Genomic DNA, 23,199 nt, shown 5'->3' with positions numbered 1-23,199 from the left:
AGGCTTGCATTTTGCTGCTAAACCTAGCCCGTCAGCCTAATTGTGATAAGCGTCTTGGTGCAAGTTTTCCTATAACTGCAAGTCTGTGGGGCTTTTGGTTCCTAAAGCAGAGGCTTACTCAAGTAAAGCTGGAGACCCTTGAGGAGGGAGTTACAGAGCCCATAATTAACATACTGGCAGACTGACCTAACAAAGAAAGTATTTGGCTATGGATTGGAAAAGGCTCACTAGTTGGCTATGGGAGCCTCATTAAGCCATTTAGGTCTTAAGGTAACTATATCCTTTTGGGTTTATTTGGCTCATTCATTGAAGAATATCAATTGTCTCCCCTCCTCTTCGACTTGACCTCACTTTGTCAGAGGGAGAGGATCCAGCATCTGGAGAGAAATATGGCATCCACCTCAGAGGATAACCCAATAAAGTGAATGGTGGCAGGCCCTCAGTCACTCAGCCTATGTATGTGTCTGGCCTAGCTGTCTGGCCTCTCCATCCAAGGCTCCTCGGTGAGAATGAGCTATTAGTATACCAGGGCAATAACAGTGGAAGAGATAGCGGCTGGAATACATAAAATTCAGTGCATACAGTTATTTTGTGAGCCCATTAGTTCGTCCTTTCTTTTCCATTATCGTCCAGATCCTGGGCTTGTCCCAAATCAGTGCTGGAGTATAAAGTCCCTCTCTTTTGGCACTATTCCAAACCCTAGCTAAATGATATGTAGATATCCCTTCATAAAGTTTTTATTTTGTTTTCAGAGACAGAATCTCACTATGTATACCAGCCTGGCCTCAAACTTGTCATTCTTCTGATTCAGTCTCCTGATTACTGGGATTCCGGGTATGTGCCACCATGTCCAGCCTTTTTACAGGCATTTAGGCTAAAAACAGACATATTGCCTAATATCTCTCCCTAGTCTAGCTTACTACTTTTGTAAAACAAAGCTAATGATGTCTCTGCTGTTGCCTCATAGGGTTCTGGAGAGGATCAACTGAGAAGACAGATAAGAAAGTGGTTTTAATTATTAAAATAATGCTAGTAGCAATAACAAAATAATTAACATTAAGAGATTCATGATTCCCATAATTAGCTCTACCTGAATAGCAACCTGTACCTAAATTTTCAGAATTGATTTTGTGCTTTTAAGTATGTAGTTTTTAATATGTAACGGTAATAGATTTATTGTGTGAGCTATGTGTCACACACTAAGCTTAGGGCTTTATTCAATCCCCACAGTTACAGAGTGTGAAAGACAAGTAGAGGTATTACCATGTCTGTCTCATAGACAAGAAACATAAAGCTTAAAGAAGTTAAATAATTTGTTTACAGTACTAGGGGTGGTGGGTGATAGTGTCCAGATTTCAAGGCAAGTTTTCTGACTCCAGAGTATAAGCCTCTAGCCCCCGTGGTATGCTTCCTCTCTAAAAAAGACTCAAAGGCTGTACGGTTCTAAGATACCAACTGAACACCCTTGATCTGGTCTTTGAAACTTGAAATGCTCCAAAATCCAAAACCATTTTGAATCCCAACATGACAGCATAAGTACAAAACTCTACAGCATGATACTTTGTTCTGTGCACGGAAGTGGTGAAAACTCCATTTGGGCAGTGTGCATAAGGTAACTATTGCATACAAATGGATTTTGTATTTAGACTTGGGTCCTATCCCTAACATACCTCCTTGTGTATTTAGAAATATTCTAAAGCCCCTGGTTCCAAACATTTCAGTTAAGGCAGACTCAACTTGTATTATTGGCCGTTATTGGAAAAATTCTGGAGGTAGTAAATTGCTTCCTAGAACTAGAGAACCATCATCTCAGATGGTTTGAATTCCATGAATTCCATCCACAGTGCTTTTGTCACATCCAAGTTTGTCTTCGAATGCAGACATTGTTCAGTGGAGAGACTTATCCTCATACATTTCAGTGTTTCCTTATCAAGATGAAGTGAGACTCACGGAAGCCAGGAATGGCGGGCGGAGAGAGTAGGTGCAAAGGCCAAGAGGTGGATGTGGCAGAGTTCAGCCAGGAGCCCCTATGGAAGCACGTCTCCCAGCAGTCGCACAGCTACTCCCTTTTCTAAACATCCATGAGTGCTTCCTTGGTTCACAGGCCTGTCTTATCTTACTGGGAACATTCAGATGGGTTTCCTCATACTTGGAAAGATCCCACCCAGAAGATGTTCTGGTACCTTGGTGTGTGGCCACAACACTTTATGTGGCATTGCTTTTACATCTGCTGGTCTGGTGGGGCCTGCTGTCCCTCCTCACTCTCTTCTTCTTGAGAGCATTAGCATCCTGAACCGCAGTGTACAGATGTCAGGAATTTTAATACCTTGCCAGGGAATTTACTAAGCATGATAGATGTGTTTGTTTTTCTATGTCCATTCATCCATTTAATGAACATTTATTGAATATTACCTTACTTCATGACAAATGCCATACTAGACACAGGTAATCAAGACAGACTATCAAGGCAGACTGTATCACTTCTTTAATCTATCAGAGATACAACAGGGAAATGTATAATTACAAACTGTAAAAAAAAATTCTGTGAGAAGAAGTGTCCCTAGAACTCTAAAATGGAAATTCTGATACTTTTATTTATTGAAGAATCAATTGGGCCCCATTTTACAGGGAAGAAAGCTCAGTGAGGCTAAGTGACTTCTCTAGAGTTTCACAGCTAGTGAATTGGCTGGGTAGAGATTTAAATCCATGCTGGTCATATGCCAAAGCTCGCACTCTTAACTGCTATACAGCATGGCCTTCTTCTCAGTGTGGGAAGTGCGTATATATATATCCATTAATTCTAACCTTGTGTATTTGGGGTTCTGGCTTCATCTCAAAAGTGTGGAATTGCAATTGTTTCCAATTACTTGTGGCTGTGGTTTGGTGCATTTGTTCAAAGAAAGTGTGCATGCAAAGCAGGGGTCACATGCTAGGCCTTGTGGATGTGCACAATGTGTAAATCATACTGGCATTCCAAAAAGTCCAAGATTCATTGGAGTCACCACATTTGTTTCCCATTAGCTTATGTTACTCAAATACAAACAGTAAAGCATGTGTTTACATTACTGTGGACATGGAAAGCCAGACCCCCAAAACATTCCTTGCAGGTTGTATAAAGCAAAGCACCCAAACAGTTCCAAATCAGTTTTGAAAGCCCAGCTTTATAGCTTTAAAATGTAACCTGGATTCCCCACAATAAAAAAAATGCCTAGAAGAGGGACTGTGAGTAACTCAAAGAGACACCAGCTAAATCCCCAAACTATGTATCAAACCCCATATTTACAGTATCTATTTTGTTACTTATCCTTTATTATTTTGTGAATGCTAAAAAGCTTAAAATCAAGAAAACTCTTAGCTGTGTAGCAGCAGGAATGGCATTTTTCATTCTATCCAGCTGTCCAAAGCTTTTCAAAACAAATCCATTCATGATGGGATGGTTAGGTTATTTAAGACACAGTGGTTAGAAAGCAAGCTGAAACATGTAGTGTCATTAAGAATACAACCTAATTGCCCCGTCTTTTTTGTTCTTTTATTTTTGAAGCAAAGGTCTCACTATGAAGATTTGGGTACCCTGGAACTTCCTATGTAGACCAGGCAAGCCTTGAACTCATAGAGATCTAACTACCTCTGCCCTAAGTTGCTGGAATTGAAGGCGTGCACCATCATACCTGATTTTATTACCCTTTCTTCATTTTCCCACCCAATAGTAAAAGTCTTTCCCATCAAGTTATAGTTAACACCTAGACTCTGAAAAAATGCCATAGGATAGGAAGTTACCTGAAATTAAGGCAATCGAGTTGACAAAGGGAAATTGAAAGTCTTAAGTTATATATGTCTTTACGTAATAGTATTTTTCTTGAAGAGGTCTGGATTTGAGGACTTAAGGATTTTTATTTTTACTAAGAACCTTATCAACTATCCGATGACTTAGTCTTGTCTACTATCTGAGGTTCAGAGTGTTCTCTTGATGCAGAAAATGGGAATGGCAGTCTTCCGCATCACCCAGCATTCAAAGACCATGTGAGAGAACATGTGCTCAGTCCCAGCACAGTGTGAGGCTGATAAGACCCTTGCCCTTACAATCAGGACAGTAACAAGAGGCACATTGTCTGTACCATATAGACAGATGAGGACTTGTTGCCCCCAAGGACCTCATTTCAGCATATTTGATCCCAATAGGAACAAGAAGTATATTATTCTGATCTTTGTTCTCTTGTCAACCAAGCATGAAAAGAACATTGACCACGTTCGGTTGTCCCATGATGCAGTGCCCTTTTGTGAGCTTGGTTATGTATTTAAGACTGTGAGATTGCTATGTTCTAGAAAGCCTATTCTCTCCTGCACTTCATTTCTAATTTTCTTAGGTAATTATGTCAGGGTTTTGTTTCCCTCTATTGCATAAACCTCAGTACCTGGGTCTAGGCTAACTTTTCAAGTTTCCCTTCATAATAAAATGAAGTCAATCACCTTTGTAGAAGAGGGTTTTCATTCTCCTTAGAAGGGGATTTTTATTAACTATGAGGGCAAAAGTTCATGATGGCCATACCTCAGGGAAAAGAAAAATGCCATTGTGTTTTCCTCTTTTCATAACTTGATTTGAAGAGTAATAACAAAGATCCCAACATACATAATCACATACCATCATGCTAACACAATTTATGTTCAAAGCAGTTCCAGAGAGTCTCTACGAAGCAGAGTAGCAGTGCAGAAACCTTTCTTAAAGCGTGACATAAACCTGGAATCCCAGTTACGTAGGAAGCTGAGGCAGGAGAATATCTTTGAACCCTAAGTGTTAGAGCAGCCTGGGAACATAATAAAACTTCATCTCAACAAACAACAAGAATCTCTTGTCTATGCTTCACCCACATTAAGAGTCTGGCAGATGTATACATTCCACTGGGATCAGAACTTCGGAGCTAGTGAGCCTGGTGTTACTTTTGGTTTTGTCCTTATTTGTCTGTTTCTCTCTGAGATATTAGGAATCCAACTTAGGACCTCAGGCCTGCCAAGCATACACTCTTACCACTGAGTTCCATCCCCAGCCCAGTGAGCCTCACTTCCAGCTAGCATCTTTTATAGAAATTGATGACTTTTATAGAAATTTGACACTCACGGCCATGGTGTTGAAGGACTCTGTGTACACACTCTGGGTACACCTAGTAATCCTGCTAGAGAAATGATCCAACTTTTGAAGCAACCTGATGAGAATGACTTTGATGAAAAATCAGAAGTAGCCATAATGCAAACAGTCAATGCTGAGACAATGGTTAAGGAAATTTTGATACATTCCTGAATTGGTAGATGTTTTACCAAGGTTAAAATACTATAGTTATTTCGTTTACTTATTATAAAACTTATGTGAGGCAAACATTACTTCTCACATTTTGTTTTAGGAATATTAGGCAGCTTGTGTGAAAATAAAATTTTAATTACTAGAAAAACCAGGATTACAACCCAAGTATGTGTGATTAGAAAATTCAAGATTTACTATATAAAAGTCATCAATTTAAAGCCTTTTTTAAAAAACCCATAAACATTATATATTAGAGTTTTACACACAAAGAGCTTCCCCCCTTGTTTCTCTTTCCCTTTACTTTTCCATACATATGTTGTACTCATCAGCTTTCTGTTACTAAGACAAAATACCCGAGATAATCAACTTAAGGATGAAGGGTTTCTTTTCACTCATGGTTTCACAGGTTCCAGCCCATGGTCAATTGGCTCTATTACTTTTGGGTCTGTAGAGAAGCAGAACACCATGGCAGTGAGTACATTATAGAGGAACTGCCTCACCCACTTCTTGGAAGCCAGGAAGGATGTTATGGACAAGCTAAGAACCCAATGTCCTCTTCAAAGGCAAAAGCCCAGTGACCTAACTCTTTCAATTAGCCTCCACCCACTTCCTTAAGGTTCTATCCCCTCCCAATAAGGCCATCTCTTGGGAGTTAAATCTTTACTATATGAGCATGTGTGGGACATTTCCGACTCAAACTCTGCCAGTAGTGTGAAAAATGGCAGTAGTCCCAACACTTGCAAGACTGAAGCAAGAAGATTATGAGATCAAGGCCAACCTGGACTGTATAGTAAGATTCTGCCTTAGAACACAAAGAAAAAAAAGAGACAAAAACCATTACATGATACTTACACATTTAAAAAATAGATTCTAAAATAAAATCAAGACCTAGATATGGTGGTATATGCTTATTGTCTCAGTACTCTGAAAATTAAGATAAGAGAATCCAAAGTTTGAGGCCAAACCTGGGATATATAGCAAGACTTTATCTTAAAAACAATGCATACATATATACTTATTATTCTTAGCCAACTATAACTGAGGGTAGCAGCTAGAGAAAATGCTGGGTTGTAAATTGCCTTGCTCATTTTGCTATATGTGAAGCAATGTGTGGCAGATGCTTCACATTTAGAGCCTGGCTGTGTGGACAGTGGATGCAACATTCAGATTTATATTTTAATAATATTTGACATTGCTAATCACTGTTCTGAGCCAAGGGCTTATTTTCAAAAGCTGACAGGATACTGTCCTTTGCAAATGACAAACAGTTCATCAACAATACTAAGCCCTTTGTGTTACCTGTGCTTATGTCCTGGTCTCTCCCAATCTTTTTAAAAAGTGAATGTTAAGTCTGAAAGACATTGTAAATAGCAAGAGAACAAAAAGGTCAATATTGTGAAATGGAATTAGCTGATTGGATTTCTGAGCTAAATCCATAGTCATTTATTGGCAATTGTCCTCAGACCCATTGTCCTTCTTCCAACACTCTTCTTCCATCTCTTCTTTAAGAATTTTGTATCAACAATAGTTTTCTTGGTTTGAATTTGTTTTGTTACTTTGTGAGGGCTAGACTCTTCAGCAGCTATCTGTGTGAAATCATTAGAAAATATGTCATAATCTCCCTTGCATGTTGGAGTTGATTCCAAAATGAACATAACTGAACACCCAAAGTAGTATCCTCCTTTTCAAAATTTTAAAGCCTTTTTTTATTTAACCTTATTTAAACAGAGCTCCCCAACAATATTGGGGACATTGTACAAAGGGTTAGAAAATAGCCTCTCGAAATATGCTACTGGTCTTAGCCAGGGTCATCCAAAAGGGTTTCAGCTGGTCTACTCTTCCAGAGGACCCAGATTCAGTTCTCAATGACCACAAAATGGCTCATAACCTTCGTAACTCCAATTCTAGGGTATCAGAAACCATCTACTGGCCTCTTCAGGCACCAAGCATGCACATGACATACATATGCACATGCATATATGTAATAAAAATAAATCATTTTTAAAGGGGGGTTTTGATATCCATTTCTAAGTTCTTCTACAATTAATCCTGGTTTGAGGGTTTTTTTTTTCTTTTCTATCCAGTTATGGAAGTAACTTTAAAGATCTACCATGTCATTTCATTTTGCTTCAATTCAATAGCACATTTATTGAGTGTCTACTATATACCCGATACTTGGCTAAATGCTATGGGGTTCAAAAACACATAAGATGAAATCCCTAGCAGCTCACAGGCTAGTAGTGGGGAAAAATCATAAATACTCATAAGTAATAACAGATCACATATAGAAAGTGCCATTTAGGGGGTAGATATAAAAGAAACACTCGTGGGAGATGGAGGGAGAGAATTGTAATGATCATCTGCCAAGAAGACTATAAAGGACATGGCACTTGAACTTGGCTTGAAAATCTGGAAACCTTTCAATAGACAGAAATGAACAACAGCTCATAGTATGTTCTCAGTTAATGTTTACTGAAGGTATTAATAAAAAAGCTCAAATGTGAGATGTGCTTGAAAAATAGCAAGTTCACTAATGTATACCTAACCACAAAAATCTCGTCATGTAAAGAAATTCTAATTCAAGCAGTCCATTCTATACACAAAGGATGCATTCTTGGAAATTAACATGAAATGCTTATGTCAAAAGCATTTTTCCCAAAGGAATATGGTTAAGGATGGATTGGAGGTTTTAGTTTAACTATAGTGATATTCGTTATAGCATGGATTCACAGTTCTCAAAGAATGGTTTATGGACTCTGGAAGTACATGAACTCCACAGGGCCACAAGATCGAAACTACTTTCACAACAATACTAAAAATTTATTTGTTGTTTTTACTATGTTGGTATTTGCCAAATCTCTTTCTAGGGCAAATGTTAGCACTACTATATAAATCAAGGCAGTAATACTAAAATGCAATAGTAGTCATCATAATTGTCACTACATATGTTTGCAGGAAAATAAGTGGCAGTCACCTAAGAATACTGTTGCTAAAGCTGCGAAAATTACTGATTTTATTAAACCTCTACCCTTAAGTAAAATTTCTTAATATTTTGGGCTATGAAGTGAGAAGTACACAGCGTATTTATGCCTCAACTATATATCAATATATACCTCAAGGAAAGATTCTTGTGTGATTATTTGTGTTGTGAACCAAACTTAGTCCCTTTTCATCATTTGTGTTTTGAATGTCTTAATATTTTGGGTTATGAAGTGGGAAATACACAACATATATAGGCCTCAACTATACGTCAATATACATTTCAAGAACTCAATATTTATACATTATTGTCTTGAAAAGGAACAAAGAAAGGCTGTCAACATGAGGAAAATTGCTATTTGTTGCTAATGATAAATTCTAGCTTTCAAGAGAAAACTAAGAGTTGTCAAGAGCATGGGACAGCTGCTCACACAGTGTCCACAGTCCTGAAGTACAATGGGAGTTCTCAGCTTGCTCTCTCCTTTTCATACAGTCTGGGACTCCAACTATGATATGGTAGCATCCACAGTTAAGGTGGATCTTCCCATCTCTGCTAACCTAATCTAGAAAATCCTTCACATACATGCCCAGAGGCTTTCTTCCATGCTCATTCCAAATCTTGTAAGGTTGACAATCAAGTTCAACCATCACCAACTCTCATTGAAAAACATGGAGTGGGACTGAGAGGACCAAAAATGGGTGATGAGACAGCGATTGGAGCAGGAATTGAGGATAGCAACATAAAGCCTTGGAGAGAGATGACAAGGAAAATCAAATGGACCCTAAAAGATGATTCATACAACAAGCTTTGATCTGTCAGTGGAGAGACTTTGGAATGCTAGGAGCCCCATAAAACTAGGCTACATACTAAAAGCTCTGCACCAGTGATCACAACCAACATGTGTCTCTTGCTAAGCATATTAGCTATGATAAAGCAAACTGATTTGAAAGCATCTTACTGATGCTGCAGGAGAGAACTGTTCATAAGCTTTGTTTTGTCTTTTCCACTGATCAAAATATGGGAAGTGACAATTGTAAGCAATCATTAAAATTGAGTGCTATTCACTTACGAGACTGTCCTGTCTTCACTCCATTAGGAACAGTTATTGTTCTCATATAATGGAAGTAAATGCTATGCTAGGACACTTTTGTAGGAATTTTTTTTTTCTAATCTTGGTGTCCTCTTAGACGATACATATGCTTCACCTGTCAAGTCTTAAGTTCTCTATATGTATTCTCCTACCACAGAGACTCTCAGAAACTTAGATATAATATTATAGAAATGTAAAATACAATGTATCCCCTGGCTTCAATGTGGTTTAAGTGGAGTAGAAGGGTGGAGAATCATGTCAAATGCTGTGGAATTGTCTATAAGTATGAAGCTCTAGAATGTATAAGCAATTTACACATAGTTAAATTTGAAAAATGATTTTTTTTAAATGCAGGCTTGCTATGTTACACAAACTAGTGTTGAGCTCCGGACTCAAGCAATTTTCTGGCTTCATCCTCCCTCTTAGCTGGAACTAGTAGTGTATGCTACTATGTCCAGTTGAAAACAGTTGTTAAAAGCTGTGTACTTTGTAATACCTCTTATTAGTAACACATTCTTCTAAACCTATGAGAAAAAAAATAAGGAGCGCTTCTATAGTCCTGTTATTTTTCTTTCAGCTCCTGAGAACCATGTCTGTGCCCAAGGGTAAAGTTGTGGATAAAACCCTGGATGAGGAAGGACTTGAAAGTGGAGACTGCGGTGATGATGAAGATGAGTGCATTGGAAGCTCTGGCGACGGCATGATGAAAGTGAAGAATCAACTCCGCTTCCTTGCAGGTAACTGGCTGAAAATGGTGATGCTCCCAGAGTTCAAAAATCAATTGCTTTCTAGACCTCCACTAAAATTCCTGCAGCACACAGTGCTACAAACTCTTTTAGGAAAAATGCTGCTCTCAAAAAGAGAAGTTCTCAGGTAGTGGTTGTTTCCCATCTCTGGCCCTGGGTAGATCAGAAAGGTGTCTTCCTGTTTTCATTGTCTAAAGGTAAATTGAGCTGAGCCATCGGCTCTGTTTTCCCATTGGTGTTGTCCTTGGTTCTTCTTGTTATACAAAGAGATTCTACCTTGGGAGTCTTGTGCAAACCTACAGTGAGGCCTGGGGCTGTAGTTGGGTAGAGTACTTGTTGTATCTCATGTATGAGGTACTAGGTTTAATCCCCAACATCACAAGCAAGGAAGCAGATCAACAATGGAATAACTTTAAAGGAAGAGTTACATGTTGACCTTTCTGTCTTCAAATAGCGTGTCTGTCATTTTCTTTTCTCACGGCAGTCTGATATAGATAGGCTACAGTGCCTCACTGTACAGCTATGTAAAAACAACAACAGTAGAAAAGGCAATACCGGGGATGCTGGAGTCAATGAGGAAATGCAAAAGCATTTGGTGTGCCTCAGAGTTTCTGAGTCCTTTCATATCAGCAGGCATTCTTCCATTATCAAGTTCTTCCTACTAAAGCTGGGCTCAGAGAAGGAATGTCTCTAATGGGAGAGACGGACTTTTACTACCATGTCTTGCCTCCTCCTTGCATTGCTTCTACCTGAAACTCTGTTGTCCAAGGTCTCTAAGATGCTTCATTTCCTGTTTCTCCCATAGCTCTACTGGTTTCTATCTTTAGACCATTGTCCATGTTTATGTCTAGAACGATAAGCCTCTTTTCTTCATTCTTAAATCATACTTGTCCCTCGCAATACATTTCACACAGGATTCAGGGTTAAGAAAGTAGGTTTCGGTACAGAGCAAGCATATATTTGGCTTCTTCTTCCTACATATTAATATGACTTAAAACAAATTTACTCTAGTTTTATTACCTCCTTTCTAATTCTCCAATTCTTCATCAAATGGGGATCATAACCTAACTTTGTGGGTCTATTGCAGAAATATGTCAAGGGAAAAGTTGACAAAGCATGTACCACCATATTTGGCATGTACTAGCATACACTAGGTGCTCCATGATTGTTAGTTTCCCTCCTCAAATCTTTTAAAACCAATGGTTATTTTATAAAAAAGGAATTCTCTGAATTATTGAAATGAGTTCTGCTAATGCTTTCAAGGCGTACTCTATGACAAAGCATTTACCATCATATTTGGCATTTACTAGCATATACTATGTGCTCCATAATTTTTGTTTCCCTCCTAAAATCTTTTACAACCAATGGTTATGTTTTTTAAAAAAAGAATTCTCTGAATTATTGAAGTAAGTTCTGCCAATGCTTTCAAGACCTACTCTACAGCGATTCCTAGTTCCATGGGGCAGAATTAGGACTGAGTCCCAGGCAGTCTAGTTTCAGAGGCTACTCTTGAACAAGTCTACACAAATGTTTTATTTGCTCCTCAATGTAGCCATGAAAATATGAAAGTCAGTTTTGTATTATTCTACAGACTGAACATGCTTCATCTAAGATCCTAAAATCCAAAATACCATGAAATTCAAACCCTTTGAGTGCCAACACAATGCTCAAACAATGTCAGATATTTAGATAAGAAACCAGTAAAGACCACACAAATATCCTATAATTGGAAAAAACACTTCAAAACCCGAAGGAAGCACTTTGGGTCCTAAGCATTTTTGGTTAGGAATGCCCCCAACCTGTTTCTGACAACTTTTGTAGCCATCTGAATTATAAAAGTTGCCTAGATGATTCACCAATATGTTCTCTCATCCCAACACTGGCCCTCAGGACACAACACCATTCATACTTCTCCAGAAAAGTCTCTCTGCTTATTCTAACTCTTGATTTCTTGCCTGTTAAGACTTGTCCCTATCTATTTTTTAAAGTTCTATAGTTCCAAGGTGACCTAACTTTTGTAAGCAGTGTTTGGCATGGGACCTTGTCAAAGGCTTTCTCAAAATGTACTTCTATTGCATCCTTGGTTTCCCTTTAAAAGAATTCTAGTCAGTTTGTTAGGCATGATTAACCTTAAGGGCTTTGTAAAGTGTAGAACACTATGCAGAAGGTAATTCATTTAATTTACAGGGGAAATTATGCCTTGCCTCTGAAGTATTACATGTGCCTAACATGATCAGTGATTCTACCAGCCTGTGGTTCATTGAGTCTCCTTTAAAAAGCTTCTTGGAGAGAAGAAACTCATTGCCAATCTGTCACACTCATGGCACAATAGCTATTTGGAATGACAGGCTATACACATTGGTTAGCTGTTATATAATTTCATCCAAAATCTGGGTAGATGCCATGTGGTCCTGGTGATTCATCATCATCCATTTATTTAGTCAACTTGACTTGGAACATGATGTGCATTTACCATTTCATTTAGTACTGCAAATTGCCTCCCCCAGAAGACAACTTGGGAATAAAGAGCATGGCTTAGAGTCTGTTCAATTCTCTTGTGTCTTTCTTTTGTCCCTGAACAGACCTTTTACATCATAACCAGTGAGTGATGCTATTGGCTGTCTTTCCTGGCTCACTTCTTCTCTTCTTTTGATACACCGCGTGTAATATAGTCTACCAGGTTCTATTCTTGGGCTTTGTTTCTAACTCTCTTGTGTCCTAATCAAAGTCCCTTCCACTATGTAGGAGTCAATTTCTCCATCTGTAACATAAAGACAATGCCTGGACAATTCTTACAGACTTGTCTACTGCCAACAGCCTGTGTGCTCATTTCTTTGGCTGTGGTTCCTGGCCAAACATTTAAAAGAGTCTTTGGGGGATACCTTTTAATATATTTCCCCCTAACCTTGCAGGTTCTCTGTTCTCTTCTGAGATATGCTTCCACTTAGAATGGACCTGATTTGTCCTATTCTAACCACTCTGACTTTTCTACTCAGCCTTCTTACAAAGCACTGCCTGCACTTGCCCTGGGCACACTTGTACAGCAGGGTATTACCAAGAAGATTTCATATGTGTACACGCTTTCTGGGGTATCGTCACTTATAAAACTCGTCCTAAAGTCTGCCAGGTGCTTCTCTTTTTAATGGTCCTTCCATCCCCTCCTTCTTTTCTTCCATCTTTTTCCTTTGTTTGTGTTTTGCAGATTTTGGTTTGTTCAGGAATGGGCTTGTTATTGATGTTTTGAGGGCTTGTTTGGTTTTTGGATGTTTGGGACAAAGTTTTACAATATAGCCCAGTGTGGCCTTGAACTGCCCCAAATCCTCCTGTCTCAACTGGGATTATAGACATGTACCACCAAGCCCAGTGAACTGCAATTCTGATTTCTAGGTTGAAAATAGAATTCTTCAGGGTTTCTATTCCTTTCTAGTTGTTGACTTTAATACTTTGGTAAGATGGCTGTTATACAATGGCTTACCAAGAGTAGTGCATTTTCCTCATCATGAGTGTCTTAGTCCACTTGTGCTGCTATTAACAAATCTTTAGACTGGGTTTTTTATAAAGAACAGCAATTAATTTCTCACAGTTCTGGCAGCTAGGAAGTCCAACATCAAAGCAGCAGCATCTGGCATCTGTCAAAGTCCTTGTTGTACTCTTGGATGGTAGAAAATGCAAATGCTGTTTCCTCACCTGGCAGAGGAGATGGAAGGACAAAGTGAGCACGTCTGGTACTCTCTAGTCCTTTTGTAAGGGACTAATCTGCTACATGGGAGCAGAGCTCACACATCCTTATCACCCCCTAACACCCCACTGTCTCCACCACAGTAGTGTTGTGCTGGGAATTAAGTTTCTGAGTGAATTTTGGAAGGCACATGAGTATTCACATCACAGCAGTCATGTTCTTCATCACCTCCTTTTTCCACGTGTGAAGAATGGGGGCAACACTCTTTCTTCTTTTAGAGAATTGTGGACATTTAAAACAAAAGATCCATGTAAAACATAGAGCTCAGTCCCCAGCACCCCAACACTCAAAACCAGATGCCTGCTATGAAGGGTGGTATTCTCTTGTTTCTGATGATGCTGATAGGATCTCAAGGAGCCTATAAATGTAAACTAGCACTATCTTAGAAACTCACTGTCGATGGGCGATGGTGGTGGAGGTGGTGGTGGTGGTGGTGGTGGTGGTGGTGGTGGTGGGGGGTGCACGCCTTTAATCCCAGCTCTCGGGAGGCAGAACCAGTTCAAGGCCAGCCTGGTCTACAGAGCAAAATCCAGGACAGGCATCAAAACAACATAGAGAAACCCTGTCTCAAAAAAAAAAAAAAAAAAAAAAAAAAAAAAAAAAAAAAACTACTGTTGTGATAAATGCATGGCATCCTATCATTTGGAGATGGAGACAGGATCACAAATTCAAGGTTATCTTCTAATATATGGCTACATAGGGAGTTTGAAACCAGCCTGGGCCACATGAGATCTTGTCTCAAAATAAAGACCTGTCCTTTTCGGTTTATTCAAAACACGTGACAGGCCTTTTAAAACAAGTAGCTAGCCTGCAGCTATATATCCTGACCTCTTCCTAGTCAACTTGAGTCCAAAGCCTAAACCAGTATTAAAACCAATGGAGTACTTTGTGTCCACAAATATTTCTTCTAAAAATGCTTGCTCTGAAGATACTTCTAGTCGCTCAGACATGCATGTGGGGACTGAGAATGAAAACCTGTCCTTTGTTCATTAACTAGACAAGTCTGAAGATGAAACCTTAGCCAGTGCCAGGTCCCTTTACCATTCTTCTCTGTGGGGGGTAGGCACTGGACTTTTCCTGTTCACTCATCTCCTCCTAGCAGTCTTGTGGAAGTGGTTATAGGATTTCTCAACAACAGATCCAATAGTTCTGTACCACATCTTCTTTCTCTTCAGTTAGTTTATACTTGACAGGTAAAATAACTTCAAATAAATACTGATTAAGAACGATTTTGAAGCCATGTACTTTCATTTTTTATTTCTGTTTTTTTTTTTCTTGGAATAGGGTATCACGTACCTCAGGTTGGTATCCCAACACACTATGTAGCCTAGAATCACCTTGAATTTGCTGATTTTTTTTCTGTATCTGCTTCCTAAGTAGATTATAGTAGGTTATATGCTTGTGCCACCACATTTGACCTCTTTGCCCCCACATTTTTGAAATGATCAAGTACAACCTTATAAGTGTACTCCCGGCAAGCTTGTGGTATAACAAAGGGGATGGATATTTCAATGGTGTATTCTTCTAAACTGTCAAGTCAAATCCTAATAAATGTGAGCTGGTAAGCACTGTGTATTAAGAAATGCATTGATGGGTTGGTCTAGTGAAAGGGATAAAAGCAGCGGAGGAACTTTATGATAGGCCTTTTATCCCAGGTGACATCTTCAGATCGAGAGCAGCTTATGGAGGAATGAACATCCTGGGTTGTTTTAATGGGAGACATGTTGAGTCCAATGCAGAGCTTGAAATACATTAGAAGCAATAATCTATCTATCTATACTGACCAGTTAGCCACAAATACAGTCAAAACTGTGACAGTTTCCCAAGATGGATTCTGCAGTCTGAGCAACCTAGTTTTACTTCCCCTGTACTCTTTGGCACGTATGTTGTAGGTTGCTTCTCGCTAAGTAATCCATGTTTGGAACTCTCAGGCAAGATCTTGTTCTGACTCTCTCCAAACATTTATTAGGATATCAGTTCCTTGAATACGTAGCTTCAATGCAGAAGGACCTTGTCTATCTACTAGGAAGTAGATCCTGTCTAATGAGCAACTGGCATGTTCTCAATATGTAGAGCACTGAAACTTGAGATATTAAAAAAAATCATGGAGTCCACAAAGTCAAGGAAACTAGGTCCCAGTTCTGTCTCTGCCTCTTTGTAATGCTGTGACTTTTAGATCCCTGAGCTCCACTAAGCTTTAGTGTCTGCATCTCTGAAAGTGCTGATAAAATGCCTGCCCAGCCCATTGGATGTTGAAGCACATGAATGGTGGATAGAACAGATTTGTAAAATTATAAACTAGCATGCCCATTTTAAATATCATGACTATCATTTAGTACTATTGGGATCTAAATTATTTTTATTTGCCAAAGCCTTTAACTAAAATAAATTTAACAAATGTGATCCAAATGTTCTGTCCAGTAAATTTCATTATGCATGTGTTCTCTCCTCCATCCCCCTGAAAAGGGGGCATTCAGTTACTCATTAATTTGTTTTTAGCCCAGGGTGGTCTAAAGTGAGAAAGTATTTGAACAATGACAACTATGTCTGCCGAGTTCTGCAAATAACCAGAGTGTCCACAGTAGTAGGTACCTACATCTTGAAAGAATCACGGCTAGTTACATTTTGTTTTCTTTGGTGGGAGTGGGGCAGTGAGGGCAAGGGTGGACAACTTGTTGAGGAGGGTCAAGAAAGGGCCCTTGATGCTTTCCATTCTACAAGCAGCCTGCTTTCATGTCTAGGTCTTTGCTTTTAGGGAGTTAATACCGCGGGGAAGCCAGAGGAAGCAAAGCTCACTATAATAACACTCTTCACACAGAGAGCAGGTGCTTCTTGCTAATAGATTGACAAGACAGCCAATCTCTACTCCCCCTAGAGCTTTGTATAGCTCCTGGGCTTACAAAGAAGGACTTAGATGTAAGCTTTAGCAGTGATATTATCTGCCAATTGAGACAGATACCAAGAAAGGAGCCTTCCCAACGTCTTAGTTTTGACTAGGGAGTTAACCTAGGTAAGCTGGTGATAGATGAGAGGAAGAAAAGCAGAAATCGTCTTAGAATGTTGCCACAATTTGAGGTGTTTTGAGGAGTTTTTTTTATCTGGGATGAGATTATTCTTAGGTTTGATTCTCCAGGTCTTGTGATACTGCCCTATAGGAACCATGGGGTATGATGCCTTTATATCTAGGGTAATTCTTTATGTGTTCTCCTTCTGCTCTTTTTACACATAGAACTAAGAATGAGGTTAATATTACAGGTAATGTGAATGTTTTTAACATTATATTTTTATAGTATTTATTACTATATTTTGTAATCATATTTACAGTAAAAAGAATATATTAATTATGAATTTGGCTACCTGAGTTGCAGTTGGTTTTCTCTGGAAAGAAGCAATGCTGACCAATTCAGTGACAGCCTCAATTAAAGTTTGTAAGTATAGATAGAAAGGAAGGGGACATCCCAGGGCAGTCCTCAGCTAAGAAATAAGTAGAGGAAGAACCAGCCTGAAAGTAGCAAGGTCAAAACCTCTATCCATGCCGGCAAGCAGAAATGGGGCAATCCTTTGGGCTAACATCCTTAGGGGTCTGGGAGAGTGAGTTCGTGTGCCATCAAATGGGATGATCGCTCCTGCTAGATAAGGTATCAGAACAGAAAGAGCGATGGGGATTTCTACTTAAATCAATGCTGTGATTGGAAGTTTCCCCGAGGGAAAAATGGTGATCTGGCAAAATGATCCATGGGTTTGGCTTAACTTAAATTTTTACTTTGGTTTGTTTGTTGTTATTTTGTTGTTTGTTTGTTTGTTTGTTTGTTTGTTTGGGACAGGATCCCATACTGTAGCCCAGGCTTGTCTAGAACTTACTAAGTAGCCTAGGTTTACCTCAAACCCATGGCAATCCTCCCTGCCTCAGGCTCTCAAGTGCTAGGATTATACATGACAGCCACTATGTCCAGATTTTTTTAATTTACGGTTCTGATAATTTCCAAATATACTTTCTCATTTTTATCTTTTTATTTTAAAAAAGTCCTAATGTACATGGCTGATACCAAGTAAGCCTTTAAGGTAAGAACAGGAGTGCTAGCATAGACTCTCTTAATTTGTAACTTGTGGGTGGACTTAAGCAGTGATATAATTACCAAGTACATAACAACAGAGTGGAGGTTGCCCTACAAATACTGGTATCTGCAGGCAGTCTGTGTGTGAAAGCAGGGGGAAATCTCATTAGCACCTTCAGGATGGCTTTCAGAGTAAAGTGATTTGCCCAAGTACCCATGAGCTCCTGGGAGGGTTTCCCGCATGTCTTTTTCATCCTATATCTACACTTTTTATCCTGAAGGTGCTAATGAGATTTCCTCCTGCTCTCAGACTATCCCAGACACCAGAATTTGGAGGAAAGCCTCTCTTTACTCCACATTTATTTACTTGGTAATTATATTGCTGATCATGTCCATCAATGAGCTACAAATGAGGAGGCTCTATTTGTTCTGGGTCCTCTGCTCCCTGTTTTCCCTTAAGGACTCAGCTATCAGTCCCCAACCTTTCCTCTCCCCAATCTGTTTAGTAGCTGTCATTTCAACACCCATTTCAGGACTGAGGCAGAAAGCTCAGTGGTAAAATGCTTATCTACCATGTGGGAAGCCCTGGGCTCCATCCCCAGTATCACAAAGTAAGTAGATAGATATTCTAATTATCCATGTGCAGTGCTGGTTTGGTTTTCACAGTACTGATGATGGAACCTAGGGCATCATGATTGCTAACTAAGCACTCTACCACTGAGCTTCATCTGCAACCCCTATGTGCGGTGTTAGATTTTCATAATGGCTTGCTTTTACCCCATATTTAGCAGGGGAGCAAAGTATCCCACTCTCACTGTCTTAAGAAATGATTCCTTCCAAGCCCCCTCCAGCTTGCCACAGCTGAACTTGTAAGAACTGGGGCAGGAGATCCCTGTTCTAGTCCACAAAGGAGTAGGACTCAGTCAAGCAGGGGAGTCAGGACAGGCACTGAGTGAGCGTCTATAGCTAAGAGCATCCAGAAGAATTGAAACAGTGACAGTGGGAAGACAGGGAAAGTAAGTACCAGTGTTAGCCTACACAAGGTAAGAATGAAAGAGATGGATGTTGTCCCTTGTTTAGACATCTTGCACTTGGAATAAGAGAGAACTAGAAGCAATGCATGGAATTTCTAAGGACTCAGACTTTGACTGACAGAAGAGTGAACTTGCCTACTTTTTGAGCAATTCCTCAGTGGCTTGTCCTAGGAGACAGCTCCCTGACTATAGAGGAATGTGGCTATTCATTAAAGAAACTATATTTGGAAGGTTAATCCAATGGACATAGGTGAGTGTGGATTAATAGCTCTGGCAAGGACTCTAGATTTCCAAGATTTTGAAAAGCTCTGGGTGTCATGGTTGTCTGGAAGTAGAGCAAAAGAAAATAATGATGGTGGGAACAAACAACCATGGCAGCTTTTCAGCCTAGAGGAAAGAAAGAAAAATGGAGAGCAGAATCTCTCTGGTCATTTATATTTGAGCACATGTCATCAACTCTGATCTCCTATAACTTTTTCTAAGCAAATGGATCCTTAAGAACAGCAGAGATTTTTTTTTTTAACCAGAGAGCGAGTCTTTTCAGGATCCTCTGTCACTCACAGCCTCTGGGGTTGTCTTGCTTCTGTGAGACAATAGATCTTAGTTCTCCCCAATTATCTCCAGGCTGTAGCCTTCCTGTGCCTGTGTGAGAAAGGCAGACTAGGGATAGAGCCTCTGTTCCAGCCTCAAGTGATTAGCCTAAGTGGCTGAATTATCAAGATCAGGGTTACCGGGTTCACACTCATCTCTAGCTACACTACCCTCTTGGATCTGCTTTTGGTCACACAGAAAAGACTAGTGTATCTCAAGTAATCTATGATGCAGAACTCCCTCCGTCAAAGCTATAATGGACTAATACTTTTGTACAGTATAATAAGAGACATTACTAGGAAAAAAAGCAGCTAGCAGAAAGGCCCTCCAAAATAAACCACAGTTTTTAATCACAAGATTCACAAAGCAAAGTATCTGTGGAGACGCTATAAAAGTTTAAGTGCTGCCTTTCAGTTTCCGTTATCTTCTTACAGATCCGCAATAAGCAGAAAGTAACAGAGCACACTTGGAGCAGGGAGGAGTAGCCTGTTCTGTGTATGTCTGCTTGGCAGCCCTCCTTACTTTGGTGGGACCCGCCCCAAAGCAGTCTAAATGGGAGGAGGGCAGTGGTCTACTTAGGTTGAGTGGCATTGTGTCATAAAAGCCAGTTGTTAACATTTTCAGAATTTCTGTGAGCCAGTTGTTAGACATAGCCATTATTAATAACAATTAAACTTCATAAATTTGTAATCAAATAAATTCTATTCAAAGAAGGGTGATTCTCCAAGCTCATCCCGTCCCAATTACTGTGTCACATGGTATAACTGTCTGTTGTGTCTGTGTGCAGAAATACTATATACTTTCCCCCTGTGCATCAAGTGCCAGCGTGTCTGTAGCTTGATGTTGCCCTGATGGAAGTAGTTACTCCCTTAGAAGTCAGCAAGCACAGTAAATCGGGGCTCAAGTTATTGTTGTGTTGATTGCCTAGAATCCAGACTTAAGGGAGTGATGGGGGAAATGTTAGTAGTATAGCTTGCACTTGTAATTGTGCTGTGTAGCTATATAGCCATCTCATCGCGAGTAGCACACCATTTGAGGAAATATTCTTCCAGAATCTGAAAACTGTTATCTAGTAGTAAATATCTCACTCTGGTCACAGATGGAGTGAAGTCCCAGCTAATGCTTTTGTTTCTTCACTTTCATGAGGTTCCTTAATGTAGACCAATATATCAACTGCTCTTCCTGTAGGAATTGTACTTGTTTACCAGTTGCAGTATAGTTTAGTCATGGATACAAGCCTGGCAAAGAAAAGGTCAGTGAAAGCATTCTGTAAAAACCAATTCATAGATGAAATTTATTATAAAGTATATCATCTATTTTATCTATAAATCAGTTGTTGCACATCCTTTATTCCAATAAAACTTAAAATGAAAGGACATGCATACTTCTTGTTTTGAGAGCCCATTGTTAAATATTTACTAGCATACCACTGCATCGAGGAGGTACATTGGGAAGATTTGTTTTCTTTCCTTCATCCTTCCTTCATCCTTCAGGGCTCTCAGCTTAAAGCAGTAGCTCTTTCTACCACGGAGAGAAGTTCCTGTCTTCCAAAGTTATGCTAACAAATGAAAGAGCTCAGTTTTAGTCACTGTGATTTCTAGGAATCCTAGTCTCGGAAACTTCCTTAACTCGAAGACTACTAACCAGATCCATTAACTTTTTCTTTCTCAAAGCTCTTTGTTCCTTATTAAGTTTGACAGGCTCCTTCTGAAGTCTCACTTAACCAATGGAGATCTCATCAATCCCATCCCAAATGTGGACAGGAGGCTGATAGGCCAACTCACTGGGGCATAGAGGCGAGGACCACTTGGAGAGTTCAGCTTCTCTATCAGAGGGCATTAGGGACAAATGAATCCCGTGTGCTGCTATTAGCTCTGGTTTCACAGAGACTGGAACTCCTAATATCAGATTACTCTTTGTTGGCTTGGTAATCATTTTTTTTAAACCACCAACCATATGGGCAGAGGTTGGAAAGAAAGCTAAATTTGGAACACACCCCCACTCTCCTGTTCAACATTTCTTTTTTGTTTGTGCAGGAAGACAATGTATTACTCACACTCACATACCCCACCAATCTCAGACTCACATACCCCACCAACTCCTTGAAAACTAAGAAATGAGAGTCTCCCCAAATGTGGTCAAACACTGGCTCTTTTCCACATATGCATGCAGTAGTACATTAAGAATGGCCACACTCTGCTCCTGCCAATTTCTGAACCTGTTTGAGACACACAACACTGAAACACTAAATCCATAATGAGAGAAGCACAGGGATTTCAAGACTGTGAATTTTTAAGTTCTGGATCACTCTTACTCGACATCTGAGACCCTACTTTCAGGGATTTTTAGAATGTAGATCCATGAATTTCTCTCTCCATTTTTTTTTCTGTTCTGGCTTTACTTATCCCCCACATACCACTTCATCTCGAATGACAGCTGGAGCCAGAAAGATAGACCAGGGAGGTAGGCAATGATGATGACTTGGGCAGCACCTATGGAATCGTGCATAATGTATTCTAGGGCTTTCTAAATGTAAACAAAGAAGATATAATTTAGCTTAAGATTGCTAAAAAGGAGTTTGGAATTAGGTTTAATTTAAGGAGTGAAGTGTGGTATGCCTTCCTTCAAGGAGAGTTACAGTCTTCTCAGTATCCAGCCAAAAGTTAGAAAGACGTCCTCCTTGGTGCCCCTAGATTCTGGGGAGGAATGAGCAGCAGTGAAGCCAAATACTTTAACCTAGCCTTTCCTCATCTGGCTCCAACCTTCTCTGATCCTGGCTCCCATTAACCCCTACCGCACCCTATATTCCAGCTACTTTACAGTTCTCACAAACTACCATTCTCGTCTTTGAGGCCTGTCTGGGACTTTGTAAAGTCCTTTGTAAAGTCCTTTGTAAAGTCACATGAAGCACTTAGTCCAGTGCCTTTTCTTTGATAGGTTTCAATAAGCAGTTAATATTCTGCACATGCTGATCTCTGAGCCCATAATTATTTCCCTTTCTTTGTCATTTAAATTCACTTCAGAGGTACCTCCCCCTCCTGTGAAGCTTCACCCTAGGCAGGGTGCTTTGTTAGGATTCCTCCTGGCAACTTGAGGTCAGGTAACTCCCAGTGCCCAGTACATAATTAGTGTTCAATTAGGGTCTGTTACGTGGCCCTGACCATACAAAAACAAATGGGCACAATACCTGCTGGTATTCCTATGCTTGGGATTGAGTGAAGAAAAGGAGGCAATAGAAAGGACATAGACATCTAGCTGGAAAATTAGACTGTAATGCTGTTCAAGCACTAATTGTAGTATGTACGGGAAGTTATATAAACACAAAGGAAAAGCTACGAAACCCATACTAGAGTGATCAGAAACTGAGTTGAGTTTGAAAGAACATAAGGAATCATGTGAAAGGGAGAGAAAGCTGGCAGACAAGTATAAGTAAAGGTGTGGAGGTGAGCAAGAATTTAGGGTTTTTCTCTGGTGTAGCTGGAGTAGAAGGAAGTGAGAATTAAGGCTGGAAGATTGGTTGGAGAGTAGTACCTCAGCTTGTCAGTGAATTTGGTCTTGATCCTTTGGAAGGGCCTATACATTTACAATCGATGTGTCATCTACCTACTAGCACCTCATTCCACTGAGGGCAAATGGGACCTTCTAATCCTTTGCAGCATAACATTACAAAG

General features: G+C 39.7%; 1 protein-coding gene across 1 annotated transcript in view; it reads left to right on the top strand.

Moving 5' to 3' along the window:
* Gpc3 (glypican 3) overlaps positions 1-23,199 on the top strand; it is a 340,901-nt gene that overhangs the window by 286,423 nt on the left and 31,279 nt on the right. The window contains exon 7 of the mRNA XM_028887089.2: positions 9,941-10,100. Within this exon, the coding sequence (XP_028742922.1) occupies positions 9,941-10,100 (160 nt within the window). The remainder of the gene's footprint in view (positions 1-9,940; positions 10,101-23,199) is intronic.

The sequence above is a fragment of the Peromyscus leucopus genome, chromosome X, assembly GCF_004664715.2.
Source record: "Peromyscus leucopus breed LL Stock chromosome X, UCI_PerLeu_2.1, whole genome shotgun sequence".
In the NCBI taxonomy this organism is placed as follows: Eukaryota; Metazoa; Chordata; class Mammalia; order Rodentia; family Cricetidae; genus Peromyscus; species Peromyscus leucopus.
Note: the sequence above shows the minus strand (reverse complement) of the source record. Positions and strands in the feature narration are given on the sequence as shown.